The sequence below is a fragment of the Vombatus ursinus genome, unplaced genomic scaffold (assembly GCF_900497805.2).
Source record: "Vombatus ursinus unplaced genomic scaffold, bare-nosed wombat genome assembly UNPS02014807.1, whole genome shotgun sequence".
NCBI classification, from domain to species: domain Eukaryota; kingdom Metazoa; phylum Chordata; class Mammalia; order Diprotodontia; family Vombatidae; genus Vombatus; species Vombatus ursinus.
This window is the reverse complement of record NW_020954585.1, coordinates 42,479,663-42,504,592: the sequence shown is the minus strand read 5'-3', so window position 1 is coordinate 42,504,592 and position 24,930 is coordinate 42,479,663. Positions and strand designations below refer to the sequence as shown.

Genomic DNA, 24,930 nt, shown 5'->3' with positions numbered 1-24,930 from the left:
AGGTACTATGTTAAGTGCTGGGGATGTAAAGACAAAATGGAACAGTTTCTGCCCTCAACAAGCTTATGTTATGTAAGTATATACAAGATAAATACAAAATGAATAGTATAAAGTAGTTTCAGGAGGGAGAACATTAGCACTTGGGAGGGGGTGGATCAGAAAAGGCTTCAGGTAGAAGGTGAGGTTTGAGCTGTGTCTTGAAGGAAGTAAGGGATTATATGAGGTAGACAAAGGGAGGGAATGCATTCCATCAAAGGGGACAGCCATTGCAAAGTTATTGGAGATGGGGGATGGATTATTATGTATTAGGAGCATTATGGTAGTCAATTTAGTTGGACCATAGATACGTGAAGGGAAATAATGCATAATAAGGCTGGAAAGATAAATTGGGACTAGACTGTAAAGGACTTTAAAAACCGAGCAGAAATTCATATTTTATTCTAGGGGCAATAGGGAGTCAATGGAGTTTATTGAGTTGGTGAGTGACATGGTCAAACCTACACTTAAGGAAAATTATTTTGGTAGCTGTGTGGAGGATGGACTGGAGTAAGGAGAGACTTGAGTCAGGGAGGCCAAGGAGGCACTTTCAGGTTTGCTAAGCATTTGACATAAATGATCTCATCTGATTTCCCAGTTGAGCCTAAGCTTCTTCAGGGTAGGGACTGTCTCACTTATCTATTAGTATTTTCAATGCCTAGCATAATACTTGTTACACAAGTGCTTAATTCCTGTTGATTGATTGAGCCAAATAGCAACCCTTTGAGGTAGGCATTAAAGGTATTATTATCTCCATTTTACAGATGAGGAACTGAGGTTCAGAGAAATTAAGTGATTTGCTGACACAGCTAGTGTCAGAGATGAATGCAAGTCTTTCTGGTAAACCTTAAAGCACTCTAGAAATGTGAGTTATTATTATGATCTTATGCAATGGCAGTTCATGGAATCTTTTTGCTGTTGTTCAGTCACTTTTCAGTCGTGTCTGAATCTTTGTGAATCCATTTGAGGTTTTCTTGGCAGAGATACTGGAGTGATTGCCATTTCCTTTTCCAGTTCATTTTACAGATGAAGAAACTGAGGCAAACAGGGTAAGTGACTTGCCCAGGGTCACACAGCTGGTGTCTGAGGCCAGATTTGAATTCTGATTTTCCTGACTCCGGGCCCAGCATTCTATCCATTGTACCATTAAACTGCCCCACGTAATCAAACTCATCCTTTCCTAGTCTTTGCTGCTAGCACCTAGTAACATCCTGGATACCCTATTGTCTTTCTATTTGTCTTGGGTACCTGGTTCCGCTACCTCTCCTGATATTATCTTCAGAGACTTCAACATCTTTGCTGATTAATCTTCTAATCCTCTGCCTTTACAGTTTTTTGAATATTTTCCCTCCTGTCCTCTCTCTTTCAGCCACCTGTCAATGTGGTGGGTAACACATTAAACCTTACCATCAATCACTGCAATTAGTTCTACCTCCCAAAACCTGGACTCTGAACTTTCTTTCTCTTGCCCATATCTTGTCCTTTCACCTCTATCATCCCTTTACTTCTTCCCCACCCCACTCCTTTAAAATGTTTGGTTGATGCTTTTTTCTTTTTTTCCCCCACCACTGTCCTTTCTCAATGACTTACTCCACCATTGAGCCCTGTCTTGTAACACATAAGGCTAGCCAAGAAAAACAAATCAGTACATTGGCCATGTCTGAAAATGTGTGCTTCATTCTGTACTTATGGTCTACTACCTCTGTCAAGGGTCAGGAGGCATGCTTCACCAAGAGTCCTTTGAAGTCACTATTACACATTATATTGATTGAAATTCTAAAGATGCTCACTGCCATTTTGCTTTACATTTTTGTTTTCGTCATGTAATTGTTCTGATTCTGCTTATTTTACTCTATCAGTTCTTACAAGTCTTTCCATCTCTATTTAAATTCTTCATATTCATCATTTATGGCACAATATGTTTTTCCAAACCTGTTTTACACACTCATCATATCCCTCATTTTCTCCCTGTTTAAAGCTATCAAACCTGTTTTGGCTACTTTCCTTCTTATCCGGTCTTGACCCTGAGGTTGGACGTTCTGGTAATGCCCTCTCCTCCTGATGCTGTCCCCCCTTACGTGACTACAGTTTTTGACTGACAAGCAACTTCTCCAGCTTTGCATTCTCCTGTCCTAATGGCTCAATATATTTTTTCTTCCTACCTAGACCACTCCTTTATCCTGTCCTCTATACAGTCATTCAGTTGTAGTCACATCCCCTATTAGTTACAGGCTGCCAAATTTTTAAGCATAGGTTGTCCTACTAATCTATTTTTTAAATGCTTAACTGGGTCCTTCAGAAAGAGAACTATTTGCTCTTCCAATCTCAAGATGATCCTCAGCTAGTGGAACTCATTAATATCAGTTAACAAGAAGTATCTTCCCTATAGTATATTCTTTTCCCTGTAGGGCTGCAGATGCATCCTACTTGTAATAGAGATACTCCCAAGTGACCAAGAACTCTGTCCAAAGGTAGTGGTAAGAACTCTGGATTTGGAGTCAGAGGATATGGGTTCAAATCCTGACTCTGCTATTTATTACTTGTGTGATCTTGAGTAAAGTCCTTTTGTCTATCCGGCCCTCAGCTTCTTCATCTGTAAAAATGAGTCAATTGGGCTGAATGATTTCTAAAGATCATTCTAGGTCTTGAAACCATTATTCTTGAACTGGCAGGTCCCCAACCAGTGACTCCTTTTTTCATTAAATGAACTGTTCATTCCGGAAGAGCCCATCCTAATCTCCCAGTCAAAAAAGGCCACTCATGCCAAGAAAGGTCAATGCTTGTTCTTGTTGCCCTTTAAAGAGGAGTGGTACCACTGCAGTGGGTTTATGAAGGGTGAGGACTATTGTAGTTTGGGAAGGGCAATTGAGGTGGCATGCAGAGGGGGAGATATCTTGATGGTCACAAACTATATATATGCTGCAAATCGAGGCTGAACTTATTGTTTTATTGATTGTCTAGACTTAAGGATGTGATGGAGAAAAAGCTAATTATTCAGGTTAAACTTAAAAGTCTGTTGTATATATATATTTTTTGAGAACTGGTTGTAAAACATTTACCAGCATCTCCCCGGATAGAAGAGAGAGAAAGGAGAGCAGGTGTAAGAATGGTCAGGAGAGAGGGAGACAGTTGGGAAGGACAGAAAAACAGTAGTTAGGAATTTATAAGAGGTTTATAGTATAAGGATAATTATATATATATATATATACGTGTGTATATATATATGTATAGTTATAAGAGGTTGTAGTATAGTATAAGGGTAATTATATATAGTATATATATGGTATAGTATAGTATAGTATAAGGGTAATTATACATTATATATAGTTATAAGAGATTTATAGTATAAGGGTAATTAAAATCCACTGCAAACTGACATTGGGAACATCTACAAAATGGAGACCTGCATGAAAACTGTCTGAGGTAGTGTATTCACAAGTCTCCATACCTGGGTTATTTAGCTTATGGATTCTTCTAGAAAAATGGATTTTAAAAGATCCAGTTGTTTTTGAGGAATGAAAAAATTCCTTATTCACTAATGTGAGAAGATGTATTAATTCAGATCTATTTACAAATACAGAGTTTCAGCTTAAGTAGAGTGTAGGAAGGAGATTGTAGACTCTAAGTGTGGTATGAGAGATACCTTTGTATTTCTGGTGGTTTGAGTACAAACTAGCTATTATGAAGTATGAAATTGTCTTCCTTTGTCTCTCTTCCATGGCCAAAGAATACGAGGCTTTTTTCATGCAATGGAAAGGGCACTGGGCTTGTAACCAGAGGAACCTGGGCCCAAATCTTAGCTCTAAAATAATGGGAAAGTTATATGATTCCCCTAAGACTCAGTTCATCATTTGTAAAATGGACATAATAAAACTTAACTTAACTAAGAACACTGGCCAAGAGTCCTGGGCTTTGTCTTTATATTCTGTCTGTAGATATACCCTCAGAGTGGAAGATAGGCTGATGCCCTCATTAGGACTATTGGCAACAGCTGCTGTCTCCCTGCCCCCAATAGTCTGACTGCCTTGCCTCACTGATTTTGATAACAATACTGTATTATTGTCTTCATGTTGACACAATTAGGTTTTGTAAAGAAAAATATGACAAACGAGTGAATAGCAGTAATCATAATTATGTTGCAAGCATACTTTAAAATGTACCTAGACAAATCCACAAATGTCTCAGCAAAGTGCTAAAATTTGCTCAGGCACATGTAAAACTGACCATCTAGATTTAGGCAAAATCTCAATTAAACCAAAAAGCATTCAAATTGGCATGAAAATCTAGATGCAATGGAGAAATGATTTTTTAAAAATGTATGAAACATTCTCCAAGAATTTCTCTATTTCAAGAACTGGAAACGTGACAAATTATTCCAGTGGCAATCAGTTTTTAAAAAGTCTAAATCTTTGCCAATCCGCTTACTCTTTTCAAGGAATAAAAAAAGGAAAAATCAGCAACTGTGGAAATAAATGAAGGTTTGCCTAAAATGACATCTCTGTAAAAGCATCAGAGTTGACATTATTGTCAGTTACCTGCCATAGAAGGATGCACAAGCAAACCTCTATTAGGCTAAGAAGATTTGGGCAAGGGAGCAACTCTTGATTTACCACAGTCCAGTTCAAAAGTCACTCTGGCAATTTAATGTAATTTATTATAATTTTATGGTTTCCTTGTAACAGTACTGGGATCTACTTAACATGAACAGGCATATCTAGAAGTGACCAAATATATCTAGATTTTCCCATAATGTCTATCTTTTTAAAAGTACCATATCAGTAATTGGTCAGTGGTTTTGGTTGTTTTAATTGGAGAGGGGAGGAGAGTCCAGATCTGTTTTCACCGGTGTGTGGAACTCCCAATGTGGACAACTCTCTCCACCAATGCAAATCAGCAACTCTTCCAAATCTTGTAATCTTAGGGCTTTGTCTGGAATGCTGAGAAGTTAAGGGACTTGGCCATCATCACACAGTGTATATGAAAGGCATGATTTGAAACCAGGTATTCCTGATTCCAAGGTTGACTCTCTACTTCACTCCTTTGTTTCTAGTTAATTAATGACCAAAATTTAGATCAACCCTTCAGAGAAAGAGAGTGATTGCAGAGAAACATGTTCAACACAGAAATGAGTGATTTAGATTTAAGTCACCAATGTGGTACAGAGCCCTGGATTGGCAGTAAATAGACCCACATCAAGTCCTGTCTCTGTCACTAACTGGTTGTGGGACTTTATTTAACAGAATCACAGAATTTGAGATTTGGAAAGGACCTTGAGCTATTAAGTCTAACCAATTCATGAAAGGAATCCCTACTAACCAGTGGTGAGATATGTTATAATTTCTCTGAGCCTCAGTTTCTTTAGCTGTAAAATGATGGATCACAGACCATACATATGAGTCAACTAGGTGGCTCAGTGGATAGAGTGCAGGGCCTGGAGTCTGAAAGACTCATCTTCCTGAGTTCAAATCTGGGCTCAGACACTTACGAGTGGTGTGACCATGGGTAAGTCACTTCACCCTGCTTGCCTCAGTTTCCTCATGTGTAAAGTGAGCTGGAGGAGGAAATGGCAAACCACTGTAGTATCTTTGCTAAGAAAAAACCCAAATGAGGTCATGAAGAGTTGGACATGCCTGAAAAATGACTTAACAACAACAAAAGACTATGCATTTAGAACTAGAAGGGACCCCTGTGGCCATCTAATCCAACTTCTTCATCTTACAGTTGAGTAAACTGAGGCCTAGGAAGTAGGGGGCTGAACTACATGAACATCAAGGCCCTGTCCAAATAGAAATGATTGAGCAATGATTCTGTCAAATCCTTTAGTTGATTTAATTTCCTTTTCTGTTATAATGATTGAGTGCTGCTGGTCAACAGACTAAATTACTAAGCATTTGATGCAATCTTGTACTCAATGCAGTGGGGAAAAAGTAGACCTGATATGTCACCACTTGGCTACTTGGGTGGATTTAACAAAAGAATTAAATTGACCACCTGGCAAAGCAATTGCTCATTCAGCAATAAGCCTCCACCACTGGCTATGTTTCTCTCTCTGTCCCCCCGCCTTCCTCGCCCCACAAGCCACAGCCTAGCACATGTCTGAGGTGTCTTTAGGGAGAGTTTTCTAGGCTGCCCTTCAGTTAGGTTTCCACTGACCTTTATCTTTAGCTCCTCTTCTAGCTTCCGGTAGACAATATCAAAGAAGGGTAAAATGTTTAGGTTAGATAGAAGGAAATGATTGACTTTTGAAGACCCAACTCAATTCAATTCATTTACACAGAGCTCAGTCAGGAGACTTGACTGAAATCCAGTCTTCAATGTTTAATAGCCACGTGACCTTGTGCAACTAACTTCACTTATCTGAGCCTCAGTTTCCTTATATGCAAAACAACACAATAATACTTGCATCATTTATCTTATGATTTTGTTATGAAAGGGCTTATAAACTGTAAAGTACCATATAAATATAGATCTCTCCTGATAATGAGTATATACTATGTGCAATATAAATAATTACTTTGTTATTTCTTTTGTATCAGGAGTGCCTGGGTAATTAATGGGTAATTAATAAATGCTTGCTGAATTTAATTGCTAAATTGCAAGGTGTTATGTAAGGCACTGGGAATGTACAGGCTAGGTGGCGTAGTGGATAGAGTGCTGGCCTTGGAGTCAGGAGGAGCTGAGTTCAAATTTGGCCTCAAACATTTGATGACATTACCTGCCTATGTGACCCCGGACGAGTCACTTAACCCTGATTGCCTCACCAAAATAAAAAAAAAGAATTACTAAAGGATTTGCTAGCATATTTTTCTCCCCTTTTCCTTATATTTTCTAAAATGCTGGGGGAAAGGGAAAGGGGAAGAGTTGAGTCCTGGCTTACTACTAATTAACTTGTAATGCTGAGTAGAAAAGCTGTCCCTGTCAGTGTGTTTGAGATAGAGGAGGAGTAGGAGAGAGTACAAAGGAATTTATAATTGATTGATTGTATTTATACATATTTCCTTTCTTTTCAAGTTTTAGATTTAAGGGCATAAATACTTTTTTGGTCTAAGGAAGGAAGAACTAGATCTGAAGACACTGTTTATTAATTTTATGTTTATGCTTTATGAGCTTTTATGTGTACTTGTTATTTTCCCTATTGGGATATAAGCTCCTTGGGGGTGGGGATTGTTTCATTCTTTGTTCTTTATCGCCAGCTCAGCCCTAGTACACATAGTAGGTACTAATAAATGCTTGTCAGTTGGTTGATTGATTGGTCCTTCCACAGGAAGGTCTGAGGTTTATTCTGCTCTTCAGTCAAGTCTATCCAGCAGTACTTGCCACAATTTACTACCTCTAAGTGCTGAAGAGACAGCTTTGGGGAGGTGGGAGACCCGTAAAAAGTAGGAAGGCAGCAGGCAGGAATATGGTACCACACTTCTACTTATTCCCTTCCTTAGCCAGTATCTAACACTCAGGGGTTGTTTTCTACTTCTTAACCCTTGGTGGTCATTCTTTAGGACAAGCGGCATTCTACTTTGTGTCAAACGTTGTCTCTAAGGAAAACATTCTGTTTCTAACTGTGAGACTGATTGATATTTTAAAGCCTCTGAGGAGGTTGTACTGGCAGCTGTGGTTGCTGTTTCCAAACTTAAATGAAAAAGTAGAAGCAGTTATCCTAGGAAAATATTTCCCCCAAAATTTCCTCCCCCCAAGTCGTAAAGAAAGAAGTTGGGTGGGAAGGTGAGTAAAAACTATATAATCATAATAAGTTTAACTCACCCTTTCTTTGCAATATCCCTTAGGAGTAAGTAGTGTAGTACAAATATTATTATCTCTGTTATAGATGAAGAAGAGGGGTAGTATAGTGTAGTGGATAGAAAGTTGGCCTTGATGCTTGGAAGACCTGGGTTCAAGTCTGTTTCTGACATATACTAGCTGTGTGACCCTGGGCAAGTCACTTACTGTCTTAGTAAGCCAGGTACCTCTCTAAGACTATAAGTTGTAGAACAGTTGCTTATCTAAATTGGTAGAGGGCTTTGTTTTCTCACTAGAAGTGCCCTATACCAACGAAATCACGTCTGGACAAAAATAGGACATGTGAGAAACTTCTGCCTTTCAAAAGAGAAATGACTTACCCAAGGTCATACAACTAGGTATCTATGATACTAGACTAGTGTCTAGTATCTAGCTGGGACTCAAATTCAAGTGTTATTGCTCTAAGTTGTGTTTTTTCCTCTTTATCACTCTTTTACTGCCCCCTTTGAGCAATTATGACAAAAACTGGGTGTCCCAAAAGTCTTGGAGTATTTCTTTCCTGTTGTTAAAAAAAAAGGGTGGGGAAAGGGTTAAAACAGCATTAAGACTTTTGGGACACCATGCATTTGGCAATACATAAATGGTTTAATTATCGACGAACAGAAGATATTCAGTTCAAACTTACTGAGCCGAATATTTCTAGGTAATAAATTTGCCAATTGATTTTGAGCAGTTTTGAGGTACTGGAGGTTTGCCACAGAGTTATATAGCTGGAATAAGGTAGCAAGAAGCCTCTAACCCGATGAAGTATCATTCTAGGGAATAGTATTCTGAATAAACCAAACTGCCATTTTCAAAGGTAAAACCCACCATGATCAGATTTTCTCTGTAGTTCCATGTGGCTCATTTCATTTGATGTCTTTTTGTATCTGAAGCCTATATAGAAATGCAGTTTTCTTTCATAAAAAAAGGTGAGCACAAAGATTACAGACTAGAAAGAGTAGATATCCAAATCCTACCTTGAAACTGGGTAAATTTGATGGTTCCCATTCTCTCCCCATTTCTGAACACAACTTGACCCTAAAAAAACAAACAAACAAAAAAGCAATTCCTTATAAGATCAGGTACTACTAAGTTGAGATGAAATTCATTTATGATCATTAGTTAAGGAAAACATACTCTTTAGGTCATGGCTTTATTAGTTTTTAAAAATGAACAAATTATAACACGGTTGTGGCTCTTACAGGTTAGGTTTTGTAGTAGGCAATCAATACTCTGATACTTTGGTAACAAATTTAAATATATGCTTAATAACCTGTGTGACCTATGCCCCCACATGAATTTTGTGGCCTTTCGGCACTTCACAGTTGTCTCTCAAAACCAGAAAGTGTATCTGGGTTATTCCAAAAGTTGTAATAGCTTAGAACTTCACTAAGACTTTTGGGATGCCATGAATTTCGGCGTACCTACCACATATCTCTGCCTCCTGGCTTTCCTGGCTTCCTTCAAGTCCTAGCTAAAATCCCTCCCTCTATAGGAAGCCTTTATTATCTCCAATTTATCTGTATATAACTTTTTGTACCTATTAACTGTTTGTACCTAGTTGTTCAAATGTTGTCTTTTCACATTAAACCGAGTGCCTTCAGAGTAGGGAATATCTTTTACTTTTTTCTTCATCTCCTCAGTGCTTAGCACAGTGTCTGGCACATAGTAGGAGTTTGATAAACACTTATTAACTGACTCATATGCCTCTTGACTGAGTTTTTGTATTCTTTTGGTTCTAAACATTGATTTCATTGGTATAGAGAACTCCTGGTGAGCAAACTCCCTCCACCAACAAAGATCAGGTCATATTGCTAGTGTGTGTCAGATGTGAAACTTGAACCAAAAATATTATCTGTGCTATGCTACTCTCTCTATATAAAAACCAATTAATGGTACTATTTCTTTCTGGAGGGAACTAGGAAATAACTTTCCTCCCTAAGCCCCAAGTAGCATCTAAAACTTGATTCCATGAATTCTCTGGAATATTAGAGGGCACCTGGACAGTATTCAGCAAGACAAAAAAACAAAGCAAAACAAAACAAAACTCTCTAGAGATACTTTGACATCTTTTTAACATGAAAATGACAACTGAAGATGTTTATCAGTTTAGAATTCACACCTCAATTCTCTATGAAAGAAATGAGATGAAAACACCCTAAGAGGATGAAGGTAAACTGAAATAATGTATAATGTGGAAAGGCAGAGAAACAATCTTGTTTTTTATTCCTTGCTACAATGTCCTCAAGGGACTATGGAAATACACAACCTCTTTAAAAGTGCTATTTAATTTTATGTAAATGGACCACTTTGAGGCATAAAAATATGGCCCCAGAACAGAGCTGAGAGCTTGCAAAAACCTTGAGAGGCAGAGACCTAACTAATTTAATAATATCATCCTTCTTGAAAATATGCCAGTCTTCTATACCAAAAACATTTGTAGACATTGCCAGTGTTTGTATTAAAATGTTTTTTTTAAATATTGAGTTTGAAAGAGCTGATGTTTTTGGGGCCTTCCCTCTACCTCACTTGTCAAAGGTGAAAAACTCCTTTGTTCTTACTGGAAAATGAAGTGTCATATCTTATTTTATAGAACAAAAGGTTATTGTTTAAGTAATTATGTTCCTACTTATATAACTTTAGGAAACTACTTTTAAAAAGTTGTAAAAGAAACCATGGTGCTGCGTTATTGCAATTACTGACAACAAATGGCTAACTGAATCAAAGTTGGATTACTCCAATGAAAATAGATGTTCAATTTTCACATAATCCGCCAGGCAAAGAGCCAGAATGGTAGGCCTTCATCTTGGGTGGCTTTTCTGTAGAGAATAACAGTTCCAGATTGCTTAAATTCCACCTGAAAAAAGGCTGGCAATTAAATTGACCATGGTACACGCCTGTGAAAAATAAAATTGTTGCATCTGAGTTAACTGAAAGAGTGAGTTTGGAAAGTCGTATGACATCACTGGGTAACAGGTTATATTGAGAATGCAAGGAACAAAAGCAGGGACAACCAATAACATCACTGGATTTTACTATGAAAACTGCAGGAAAACAACATTTTCATTCATTTTTATAAGAATTCTAAAGAAATCAGCTTAAGTTTCCAAGAAAGCAACATTTTGAGGTATCCTCAAAAATGCCCTCTTTATTATAATTAATTATGGCTAAGGGAATCCAAACAGGTCAGTGGCCTTGGTCCCCCATTACTTCTGAGAGTCCATGAATAAAACGCTAATTTCTAAAGAGAAAACTCTGTGGAAGCACTTTATTTTATATCAGTAAGTAATGGTTGAGAGATAAACTATACTTTTCATTTATAACTTTTTAATTTAGTGATCCCTCAAATTCTTGGAGTTTTGAAACTGGCTACAATTTAACATGAGGAGATAAATACAATTTCACAGTTAACATCAAGACTTGGTAAAAATGAGGCTCATGATAGGTCTAATAGAAGGAGAGGGAGATTATCACATCTCTGTCTGCTTATAGAAGATTCTTTATAGAAATATATAGAAATCTTTATAGAAATCTATAGAACCTTAATAGAAAATTCAAGAACCTGAGTGTATAAATACAGTAGAGAATGTGGGTGAAAAGGAGAGAGACAGAATTACTGCTTTTTTAAAAAAAAAACTACAACAACAAGAATTTAATAAACATCTACTATATGCTAGGAACTGTATTAAGTTCTTTATAACTGTCTTCTTATTTTTATTTCACAACAACCTTGGGGAGTTGGGAGTACACTATTTATAGCCTGGCCAGCCAGAGGATATAGATGATAATTTCTGAATATAGATTACAAAATGAAACAAAATCAAGATCTAGTAGTTCTAACCTTGTGAACATCTGTTAGAATAATACCAATTCTTGACTTGCTGTCCTTTTTTTTTAATAAAACAACAACAGGGGTCTGTTTTGCCATAAAAATATTGCTTCTGATTGATTCTCTGTTGATTCTTACCCAAATGATCTCTACTATCATTTCTCTCTTTGGGTCCCTAGATTTCCAGAAATAAAGAAGGACTTAAATGGATATGTGATCTCATCAATGTGAGCACCTCCTCCAACATATTGAATTTCAACCAAGTGCACATTATCCTCAAAAGCTTGAGGAGGTAGTAAGGGAAATTGTTCCTCTGGACTAATTTTAATCAATGAATAACTATTTGATGATACAGAATTGATTGGACTCTTAGAAGAAGATGACCATGTCACCTTGGAATTTGGAAGGGAGAAGGCATGTAAACCTTAGGCATAGCTAAACATATTCCCTAGACTTTAGGAAACAATTATTTCCAAAGTTCAGAGAGAAGACAGGCGTCATTCCATGATGATATATTCTAAAAGAGAACACAGCTCAAAAGGGACGGAGGGTCTAAAAACTGAAATTCTAACAATATAATCACAGATGATCCCAATTATAAAGAAAAAAAGGAGAAGACCTTAAAAGAAACCACAGGAGCTCTCTACAAAGGAACAACTATAAAAGACAGAAGCAGAGACACAGAACCAAGGAGAGATACAAAAGTATGGCACAGGTCTTTAAAAGCAGTCTCAGGAAGACTAAAGCCCAGAATGAGCAGAGGTTTGGAAAAATATTAGACAGTAGAAAGACTTTATAACATGTTATCACCCAGGATCACCCCTTCACCTCTTTCAGGCCATGAATGGTATTTTGTTTCTTCAAGCAACAAGCAACCCTCCCTCCTTTCCCAACAAATGGGGTGGCAGGTATAGACATTACCAGGGTGAAGGATTCACTAATCAATCAATTAACAAGCATTTATTAAAGTACTTACTATGTGCCAAGGCAAAAAACAATCCTTGCCCTCAAGGCACTTACATTCTAAGAGGGGAAGCCAACACTAATAGATACAGAAAGTATAGATAGTTAGTGGGTTTCTCAGGAGGGTAAGGACATCCTTGAAAATGGCTGATCAAAAGTTCCAAGTTACAAAGAAGAGCCAGAAAAGGGATGATAAACTGGGAGAACAAGGAGGAGAATGGAGGACCAGGTTGTAATGAGGATGAAGAAAAATTTCAGGAGTGAGAGCATTTGAGAGTCATGCCATTTGGAGAGGTACCATGATGGATAACAAGAAACAGCAACATTGGATTTGGAGTTTGAAGACCTGGGTTTGAATCCTGACTGCTACTTACTATCCTGCATGACATTGATAAAGTCAGTATTCCTGGATCTCAGTTTCCTCATCTGTAAAATAAAGGAGGCTGGCCTAGAAGTTATTTTGCTATAGTAGAAAAAGCACTGGTTTTGAAATTCAAAGACCTGGTTTCAAATTCTGACTTTGCTGTTTAACCTTGGCCAAGTTATTTCACTGCTCTATGAAATGGCTCTGAGTTACCTCGTTTGTAAAATGAGGGGTGTTGGTCTAGGGCCTATACATTCCTTATGAGCCCTAAATTTGTGATTTTTAAAGTCTCTCTGAATCTTAAAGATTCATTCATTTTTAATTAATTTTTTAAAAAAAATTTATACAGTACTATTGTGCTGCATTGTGCTAAGCACCTTATAATTATTATCTCATTTGATCCTCACAACAATCCTAGAGATGCTACTTTATATTCATTTTAGAGATGAGAAAACTGAGGTAAACAGAGATTAAGTTACTTACCCAGGGTTACATAGCTAGTAAGTGTCTGAGGCTGGATTTGAACTCAGGTCTTCCTGACTCTAAGCTCAAAGGTCTGGCTTGTTGTTGTTCTTGTTGTTTATCCTTTGTTTTTGAAGAGAATCATGACATCAGGGAGGTGATGCCATGACATGCAAGTGAATTAAATTTAAGTGAGGGAGGGCTGTGCAAAGTCACCAGCCTCACTTTCTCCTCCGGAGTCATCTGGGTCCAGTGACAAGATATAGATCAGGACGACTGGAGATGGCTCAGCACCTGGTTTGTCTGACGACTAAGCCAAACCTTTCATTTGATCCATTGTTTCCAAAGAACTATAGGATTTCCTGCCTTCAAAGGATGTTAGAGATATTCCAAAGGAACTTTATTGTCAATGAGTAGCAAAGCCAGTACTAACACATGGGTCTTGATTTTCTCTCTAAGAGTGTGATAGAGGGGAAAGAACTTAACTGGAAAGACCTTTATAACAATGAAGCTCTTTCTCCCATAAGAAGAGATGAGCTGTCATTTTATGACATCTTACTTTATTTCCATTTTATTGGTTGAGAGACTAACTAGGCAAGTGCCCAGGGTTACCTAGGGTCTGAAACAGATTCTGAGCTTAATTATTCTTAACTCCAAGTTCAACATTATCTACTGAACCACTCAGCTGCCTCAAACCACCTCATTGTCTATCCTGGAAAAGCCTCCTAAGTTCAGTTTTTCACAAGCTCAGCCCTGGGTCATATCTCCCATGGAAAAGTTCCTAGTGTCAAGCAGTCCTCTGCAAAGTCAAGTGTCAAAGACATCCTTTTGACAGGAACAGCAATGACAGCTTACATCAGAAGAATGTGGTAGTGGGAGATACATTTGCATATACTCCCTAATCAAGGATATCTAGGATCCTATTTTTAAATCTCTATCTCCTATGTAGAGGGAGAAGAGATTTTAGATTCCCTGGACAGTATGATTCTCAAATCCATTCTTCAAGTAGAGAAGTGATATTTCCTGTGCAGCACCATCTTTGAGAGTACAAGCTCCAAGCCCACTGAATTATGGAAATTTGGGTCTATATTAAGTCTTAGGAAGGCTGTGTAGCATTCAATGGGAAAGAGGGACTCACAGTAATGACAAAGGGTCATACTGATAACAACCCCAAGTTCAGTTTCCTTCTTGGAAGAGGGAGACTAATGGAATATTTTAATGTCTTGTGATTCTTTATGATGTGAATGCTTTATTGTTCATGGGATTCTATGAATCCTTTTCATCTCACAGATTTTCTGTGGAGTAAGATAAAGTTCATCCCATACTCAGCAACTCGATGATCTTTCCCCTCCTTACTCAGCATGACTAAAAGCTAGGGAGCTCACCTATTTGTACACACAGAACAATTAACTGGATTGAATATGCTAAAGACTTTACGCAGCTAATTTCTGTGTCTTCTTAGGATCTCACAATTTAAACTCTGGTTGTCAGCTTCAAGCTGCTTGACTCCAGCACCTTGGTTTCCAGTGCCTAGTACAATCTTGGGCACAAAGCAGGCACTTAAATAAATGATTATTGATTGATTGATTGATTCTTCCCACCATGCTGTTTTTTTTCTGTGTTGATTCTGTCTCACTCCTGTGTCACTTATCTACTCATTTTTACACCTCCTGTTATATTTTATCTTCCTTCTTCTTTTCCATTGCTGCCTATCCTCTCCCCCAGGCGCTGCCTGTAGGGGAAAAAAATAAATTTTAAGAAAATTACCAAATCTTTAAATCATGAAACCTTTTGAAGAACACAAAAGACCTTGTTTAGAAAAATATCTCCTAAATGTTTTGCTCCTCAATGAGCACTTAGAATCATAGGAGCTTATCTTTATGTAGCGCCTTACCATTTATAAAGCACTTTTCACAAAACAATCCTCTGAGATAGGTAGTTTAATTATGATTATCTCCATTGTAAGAATCTCTGGATTTGTCTTCCAGCCTCCATTCTATCTTTTCTCCAATCCATCCTTCACACAAATTATCCTCATAAAGCATGAGTCTGACCATTCTTTCTCAGTTTTCTTTGCTTGATCCTTACCCACATCAAGACCACTAACCTTAGGGATACCCCTCAACTCTGTCCTGGGCTCTCTTCTTTTCTTTCTCCATACTCTCTCACTTAGTGATTTCATTAGTTCCCATAGGTTCAATTATCATCTCTAGGCAGATGATTCTCAGATACGTACATATGTACACACATACGTATATGCACACATATACATACATACACATGTATGTATATGTCCATCTCTAGTCTCTCTTCTGAGATCCAGTCTCAAAGCACCAACTTCATACAGTACATTTAGAACTGGATATCCCCAAAACATCACAAATTCAGTATATCCAAAATAGAATTTGTTACCGTTCCCCCCAAATCCTCCCCTATTCTGAATTTACCTATTAATGTGGAGGGCATCAACATCCTTTAGTCACCCAGGTTCACAACCTTAATATGACTCTCGCTCTTGACTCCCACTTATCTCACATGCCCAGTCAGTTGTCAAATTTTGTTTCTATCTCCACAATACCTCCCACAAGTATCTTCTCTCCACTCACATAACCACCGCCCTAGCTCAGTCTTGAACCTCCTTTTGACTGAATGGACTTTTTGAAAAACAATTTTTTTCCAATGGACCTTTTGAAAAAACATATTTTTATGTCTTTTCTTTGGGGGTAGTGGTGGTGGTAGCTAGGAGACACATTGGATAGAGCACTGGACTTGGGGGCAGAAAGATCTGAGTTCAAATCTGGCCTCAGATGCTTAATATCTATGTGACCCTGGGCAAATCACTTAATCTCTTTCTGACTCAGTTTCCTCATTCATCTCCCAGAGTTGTTGTGAAGATAATAATAGCATCTATCTCTCAGAGTTGGTCTGATGATCAAATGAAATAATCATTTTCTAAACCTTAAAGTGATATATAAATACTAGCTATTATTATTACTGTTATTTGTATCATCTATATTTCCTCTTCTATCACACCCCTGAGTAAAAATTGAGGAAAAAAAGTTCTGCAAAACCATTCTACACATCAAAAAAGTCTGATGTCATGCATCGATCCATGCCCATGAACCCCCACCTCTGCAAAATAATGGGGGGAGATGTCATCTCATATTTCTCCTTTGGGTTTAGCTTGATCATTATAATTTTGCTACATTCACTTTTGATTGGTTTGTTGTTGCTCTTCTTTCTACTTGAATTGCTGTAGTCATTGTTTAATTATTTTTTTGAGTTCTGCTTACTTCATGTTGAATCAGTTCACATGCCTTCCCCTGTGTCTCTGTATTTATTATGGTCATCTTTTTTTTTTTTCTGTGAAGTGTTATTCCATTGTACTCATTTGCTTAGTCATTCCCAATTAATGGGCATCTATTGTTTCCAGCTCTCTGCGACCACAAAAGTGCCACTATAAATATCTTTTTTTTTTTTTGCTTTTTGGTGAGGCAATTAGGGATAAGTGACTTGCCCAGGGTCACACAGCTAGTAAGTGTTGAGTGTCTGAGGCGGGATTGAACTCAAGTCCTGCTGATTCCAAGGCCAGAGCTCTATCCGCTGTACCACCTAGATGCCCCTATAAATATCTTAGTGTATGTGAAGTCTTTCTTGTCATTGACCTCCTTGGCATATATGCCCAGCAGTGGAATCTTTGTGTCAAAGGGCATGGAAATTTTAGTCACTTTATTTGCAATAGACTTCTAATTAGTCTCCCTGCTTCAAGTCTTGTCCCATTCCAACCCATCTGCCACACAACTGCCAAAGAGAATTTCCTAAAGCACAGATCTGACCATGGTACCCTTTTCTTTCCCCTAACTCAATAAACTACAGTGGTGCCCTACTACCTTTAGAGTAAAATCTCAAACTCTTCAAGCATTAGAAGATACTCATAACCTGGTCCCTTCACATCTTTTTCATTCTTCTTACACATTATTCCCTTATGTATACTCTGTGGTCCAGCCATACCAGCCTACTTTCTCTTTTTCACACCCAATGCTCTATTTTTCATCTATGCTTCTTTTGAGCTGACTGTTCTTAGTGCCTGGAATGTGCTCCTTCTTCATCTCTGCTGCTTAGAATACCTGGATTTCTTAAAAATTCAGTTCAAAGAGCACTGTCTGCAGGAGGCCATTCCTGGTCCCCTCAGCTGCCAGTGTCTTCCTTTCTAAGCTTCTCTTGTACACCACACACACACACACACACACACACACACACGCACACACACACAATAACATATCTTGTTGTTGTTGTTGTTTTTGAGGCATTTTCAGTCATGTCTGATGCTTTGTGACCCCATGTTGGGGTTTTCTTGGCAAAGATGCTGGAGTGGTTTGCCATTTCCTCCTCAAGTTTATTTTACACATGAGAAACTGAGGCAAACTTGGTTAAGTGACTTGCCCACGGTCACATAGCTAATAAGTATCTGAGGCCAAATTTGCACTGGTGAAGATGAATCTTCTTGATTCCAAGCCCAGTGCTCTATCCACTGTAGCACTTAGCTGCTCCATAGCGTGCACACACACACAAACACACACACATGCACACACACATGTACATACACATAGGTGTGCTGGTGAACACTTAACAACCAACTCAATAAATAAAATGTGTGTACAGCCTAGTTTTAAGTTTAATATGCATTATTAGCATTTTATCCATCACTTTCGTAAGTCTAGAAATCAGCAATACAATAGATCAAACACTGATTTATAGTGCTTATCAGTTTATGAAGTGTTTCTGTTCACACTGAAGATTTTACAATGAGCTCTCTCAAGCTGATTTGAGCTTGTTCTGGCACACCCCTACATATGTGTATATATCCAAACTGTTTCCCCCATTAGAATATAAATTCCTTGAGGACAGGGATTGTTTTTACTTTTGAAAAAATTTCCAGGGCTTAGCACAGTGCCTTGTATATGATAAGTGCTTATAAATATTTGTTGATTGAGTGATTGATACCTTTCCACATTTATTTCACAGTACTTCATTGTTCTTACTTTCTATTCCAGTCCAACTAACCTACTTTTTGTTCTCCAAACCCAGGATTCCATCTTTCTCCTACAACTCTTTGCATAGGCTGTTGTGACATGCTTAGAAAGTACTTCCTTCTTGCTTCTCCCTCTTAGAATCCTTAACTTCCTTCAATGCACAACTTAGGTGCCACCTCTTACAGGAAAGCTTTCTTGTCCCTCAGTATTCTCTACTATTTGAAATCATATTCTAATTTGTCTGTTTAAATGTGTCCTCACAGTGGAGTATAAATTCTCTAAGGGCCGGAATGTAAAAAAAATGAGCTTTGTTTTGTCAGTACCTAGGACAGTACCTTACAAATTGCAGGCATTTAAGGAATGCTTTTTGAATCAGTCAATAAATATCTATTTAGCACCTAGTAGGTGCTAGGCACTATGCTAAGTGCTGGATCAAAGTGTTTCTTTGAGTTTTGGTAAAGTACAACTGTGATTTTGCCAATATGTTGCTGATGAGGCTATATTTTTTTCTTTGTTCTGAAGTTTGATGATGAGGTACCTGTATGAGTTGATTTTTGATTACCTTTTTATTGGAGTTCCATGAATTCTTTATTTTTGATGTGTGTTGCCTGGGTTTTGTAGTTCTGGTGATATTTCTAGTGTAGTTTTCTGAAGTGTGGTATCCTCACTCTCTTTTGGTTTTATTTTCTGGGCTTCCAATAATTCTGAGGCTTTGCCTTCTTGATCAGTTTTCTAAACCTATCATTTTATCCTGCACTGCTTCCTAATCTTTTTTTCCAGATGAATTCTTTTCTGAGCTTGTTTTTACATTTTTACGACATTGTCTGCCATTCTGTTTTCTACTCGATTAATCCCATTTTAGTTGTTTTTATTGCAATTTTGAATTTTCTACGTGTTTTCTAGTCTGTTGAGCTTTGTCATCAATCCATCTCCACCCTCACCATAGATTTTTTAAAAAGGGTGTTGAGTTCTTTTAATTCATTTCAATTTTTTTTTGGAGGTGGAGAGGAGCTGATATCACGATTTTAATTCTTTTTCTATGTTTCTGTGTGTGCCTTACAATCCATCTAAATGTGTCTTTTGGACCTTCTCATCTCTTTCCTGATGCTACTTCTGATATTAGTTCAGTAGGTTTCTTTCTTCTTTATTCCATAATATTTATTCATTTTATGGGACAACTCTTTTTCCATTTGCTTGTCGTATTTTCAATGATTCTTAATTTTCTTTTAAGAATTTCTAACAATTTTGTTTCTTTTCATATTTGTAGTGTGTGTGTGTGTGTGTGTTTGTGTGTGTGTGTGTGTGTGTGTGTGATATCATGAGAAGCCAGGCACCATTGCAACCTTTCTAGAAATATGATTCACGGTTTGCAGTGTGGTATAATGGAAAAGACACTAGATTTGGAGTCAGAAGACCTGGCTTTGAATCTGCAAGGCATTCAGTAGCCTTCCTGATCCAACTAAATGAAGAAGCCCCTGGGAAAGCTCAAAAACTTCTTCAGGAAAACTGAATCACCTGTCAGAAGAAGATCAGCAGTGATGGCCCAAAGCCCCCTTTCCCATAGATGGGGAGTCTGAATATCAACTAGCCTTTAATTCCCCAACAGTCCTCCCTCCCTCCACATCAGCAAGAGTTCCTAGGGCCACGCTCCTCAATCCCTCCCCCCAAAGCCTAGTCCTGCTAGACCCAGATAAAAACACATTAGACTTTATTGGTTTGGGAAACTGTACCCCATTTTCTCTAGGGCTCCACTAGGGTACCCAATTCTTCTCATGCCATAGCCAGCCAATCTGACCTGTTTTCCTCATTCTCCCTGATTGTCTTTTGATTTGTATCTCCTCTCAATAAAACTGGCTTGCTTTTATATCTTTTTTTGTGAGCTTATACTGGGCTCTGGGTATTCCAGACCATCCTAAGTCTATGTTAAGACAGAATTCTGCTTTGCAGCTTACTACATGCCGAGTATGGGAAGGTCACTTAACACCTCTGGGCCTCTCTTTCCTCAGCTATAAAATGAGAAGGTTGGACTAGATGACCTTTGAGGTCTACTCTAGCTCTAAATTGAGGGTCTACAATCCTAATGCCTTCTGAGGCATCAGATTGCTTGGTAGCTGCCTGCAGACTTTTGCTGCTTTTGAAGCAAGAGCTTCTCAGGCCTATTTGCTCAGCCCTGTGCTGCCTGATCAGTTCCTCTGAACATAAAGGCCTTCACAGATCGATGCTGACTGGCCTCTTCTTCATTGTTACCCTCAGAGTGTTGGGCAAGGTCCCTGACAATTAATGACCACAACTAACAACAGTTTAAAAAAAATTGAAGGCAGGAAATGGAGAAAAAGATGCAATTGTGAAAGACAGCAGTCTCCACTTCACTAGCTTTTAGATATGTTTCCAATTTTTTAAGAGTTTAAGAGAAAATCTTCTAACATCCTCCACCAGGAGGCATGGCATCAACTCTGAGTTCTCACTGGCATAGGGCAAGCAATACACTGAAAAAAACTGTGGGCCAGATTAGCTAAATTGGGGGGAAGGAAATTCTTAAAAGAAAATTAAGAATCATTGAAAATACAACAAGCAAATGGAAAAAGAGCAGTCCCATAAAATGAATAAATATTATGGAATAAAGAAGAAAGAAACCTACTGAACTAATATCAGAAGTAGCATCAGGAAAGAGAGGAGAAAGTCCAAAAGACACATTTAGATGGATTGTAAGGCACACACAGCAACATAGAAGAAGAATTAAAATGCTGATATCAGGTCCTCTCCACCTCCAAAGAAGAGTTAACCACTGAGTGGTGAATGGTTTTGTCTACAGAAATATATTAAGCCATTTATTAAGATGTGGTAGGCAGCTAGATGGCATAGTGGATAGAGTACTAGGTCTGGAGTCAGGAAGACCTGAGTTCAAATCTGGCCACAGACTCTTAATAGTTGTGTGACCTTGGGCAAGTCACTTAACCCTATTTGCCTCAGTTTCTTCATCTTTAAAATGAGCTGGAGAAGAAAATGGCAACCCACTCCAGGGTCTCTACCAAGAAATTCCCAGATGGGGTCACAAAGAATCAGATATGACTGAAAATGACTAAACAACACTAAGATGTGGAAGAGGTTGTGATAAGCTTTCGTGAAGGAAGTAATCATCCTGATAAAGTCATGAGTCCTGGAGTACCCAAGTCATAAAGAGAAAACAGAACAGAATTTTAGTTGTAAAAAAAAATTTATGGGATCAGAGTTTATTAGTTTTTAATAGTAACTGGAAATGTCCATAAGGTAGGTATAAGCAATTTTTTTCTATTCATTCAAAAAGATACAAACATTTGTCAAATGCCTAATATGTGTAAGTTACTGTACAAGGTTAGGAGATTAGGAATTCTCTTTTTAGGTAATTGGTTAAAATGTCTCAAGAATACCCAAGCCAGAGATTTCTATGTTCCCACTCTAAATGTTTGCATGGAAATAGCACAGAACAGACATCTAAACAATGAACAGAAAATCTTCACGATAATATTATCTCTCTAGTTACTGAGCATTGTGTAATAGAAAGAGCTCTGAATTTTACCAACTGAGTTCTAGTCTGAGTTTTCTCCCTAATTGATTGTGGCTCTGGGTCTCAGTTTCCTAATCTGTGAAATTAGGGAGATGCACTGAGGCACCCTCTAGCTTTGTTGTAATTCCTTATGGAAGCACCTGTGGAAATAGTTACCTGGTATGAAATGCAGGTATACTTGATAGTCTGGATTTAGAAACAATTGCCTCTTTTATCCAGTCTTGTTAACTAGAAACAGAGATGCCTCTATAATGAGGGAGAATTTTCAGAGAGTGGGGCTTTTGCTTCTCCCAAATATAATTCATGTAACTGTGAGTCCTGTTGTGTTGATGATGCAAAGGAATAAATCATCACTAACCCCAGATCAATCCTTGACAGCCTTAGATGTGGAAAATATTACATCCAACTCAGTGTCCCAAAGGTTGAAGAGGTTAATCTTCCTCTTATGTCGAGCCAGGGAGTAAGAACAGAAGAAAGGCAAGTGACATTGGTGGAAAGTAGGCCAGATAAAAAGGGTATTTCAAATGTCAGCGGAACCTTGAGTGCAATGGAGGAAATAAAGAAACCATGGTACAGTGGAGCAGAGGGAATGAAATCTAAAATGTATCAGGGGAAAAGGTTGAGCTTTTCCTGTTGATCTGTTATGGATGGGTTCATCAGGGCCCTAGAACTTGGCTAGGATAAGAAAAATGGGATCTAAGGGAAAATAGTTGAAGCAAACAGAAAGTGAAGACAGGAACATAGGTCAGAAGCAGGAAGTCAGCCAAAGAACAAGACCATAGGGGAATGAAGTTAATGAATCATTAACTAATTCAAGATTGTGAAGACTGGAGACCTGTCACAGAATCTCAAGGTTTCAAGAAGGGACTTCTGTGGACCACTCTTTATCTGAAATGCATATCATAAGAGTATCGACCTAGAGCCAGAAGGGACCTCACAGTGGCCATCTAATCTGACCCCCTCATTTTACAGACAAAGAAATTGATGTCCGGGGAAGTGAAGTGACTTGCCCAAGGTCATTTGACAAGATAGTAAGTGTTAGAAGCAGGATTTGAACCCCTCCGACTTTAGGGTCAGTACTCTTTCCTCTTAGGCAAGCAATTGTCTCGTTTCTGCCTGGAATCCTTCCATGTATGAGAACCTCAATACCTTTGCAGGCAGTCAATTCCACTTCTGGTCAGTTCTAACCATTAGGAAAATTTTGCTTTTCCTTTCCTTTTTTAAAGACAATTGGGGTTAAGTGACTTGCCTAGGGTCACACAGCTAGTAAGTGTCAAGTATTTGGTCTGAGGCCGGATTTGAACTCAGTTCCTCCTGACTTCAGGGCCGGTGCTCTATCCACGACACCACCTAGATGTCCCTTTTGTTTCTTTTTTCAAAAAAAATCTGTTGTTTTGCTGATTTAAAAAATTTAAATTTAAAATGATAATAGATTTGATATTGAATATCAACAAAACTAAACTTGCTTTGTAACTAAATACATTTAATTTATTGCAATGGTGAGTCAAAAACCATTTATTGTGCACTTACTATGAGTCAATCACTGTGCTAAGCCCAGTGGAGACAAAATAAAGACAAAAACACCATCTCTGACCTCAAGGAGCTTATATTCTAGTGAGGGAGAGAACAATGTAAAGTAACTAGTTACACATAAGACACATATAGTAATAAAAGGAAGGTAATCTGTAGAGAAAGGTACTGCCATCAGGGGAAAATTGGGAAAGGTCTTCTGTTATTCTCTCTAAGCTAGGAAGTTTTTCATTGTGGTTCAGACCCAGAGTTGTTTAGTTGACATGATACAGGCTTAAACTGGAACAGGAAAAGGCCAAAAGAGCAGATTGACAGCTGGGAAGACAGTGCCTGGATATTACAAATGACTGACAGCAACTGGTAGTGATACAACCTCACCCCTGCGTCTTTAACAAGACAACACTTGGCGTATGTGGTAGTGACATCTGAGAGACACCATCAGGTACTGGACTTTGGTGACAGACAGAGGATCATACACTAATTTAAAAACCCTGACCACAGGTGAAATGGTCCTATTGCCTTTAATGCCAGAGAGGGGTAATTAAATACTACCCCATATCCAGGTAGAATTCAGTAGCTTCCTCAAGTAGGGCTTGTGACACCAATAGGGAAGTATTCATTCTAAGCCCACCCCTATGATGTGGTTTATGTTGTTGGCTATTCATAGATCTTCCAAAATGATACATTGTGGCTGGGCATACACTTAATACCATGAACCTCTGTTTATGTTTAGAACTCGGGTAGATCATGGCTTTGGAAGATCAGATTACCTAATACCATGAACCTCTGTTCATGTCAGTTTGTAAGGATTTTCAGGGGAGAGGGGGGTAGAAATTGGACCCTCTAGGCAAGGATATAGGTACAGGAGGAGAAAGGCAAGGGATAGGGCAGCAACCCCTTGATCCCTGAAGTCTTGACAGGGATCAAGTTGTCTGTATGAAAAAAATTCCAGTCTAAAACATTCTTCATTGTTTAGAAAGAGCCCAGTGGGTGGATAGTGATGCTTCCAGGGAGGTTTAGATCTTTCCTGCTGGGCTTCCTGAATAAGAGTTAGTAATTCACATAGTAATAGCTAGCATTTATGTATACTTTACAAATGTTATCTCACTTGATCCCCATGACAACTCTGGGGGTAGATACCATTATTATCCCCGTTTTACAGATGAGGAAACTGAGGCAGGTAGAGGTCAAGTGACATGCTCAGGGTTCATAGCTGGAAAGCTTCTGAGGCAAGATTTGAACTTAGGTCTTCTTAACTCCCAAGTCCACTGCTTTATCCATGACACCACTTAGCAAGGTGCAGTAGGTAGTGTCAATTTAGGATTGGAAGCCTAGAGACCGAAATCTAGCATTAAGCAGATGTAGCAAATAGAAAATAAATCAAGAACATAAA

General features: G+C 38.3%; 1 protein-coding gene across 1 annotated transcript in view; it reads right to left on the bottom strand.

Moving 5' to 3' along the window:
* GABBR2 (gamma-aminobutyric acid type B receptor subunit 2) overlaps positions 1-24,930 on the bottom strand; it is a 790,497-nt gene that overhangs the window by 202,321 nt on the left and 563,246 nt on the right. The window contains exon 8 of the mRNA XM_027874970.1: positions 8,790-8,850. Coding sequence (XP_027730771.1) covers positions 8,790-8,850 — 61 coding nt within the window. The remainder of the gene's footprint in view (positions 1-8,789; positions 8,851-24,930) is intronic.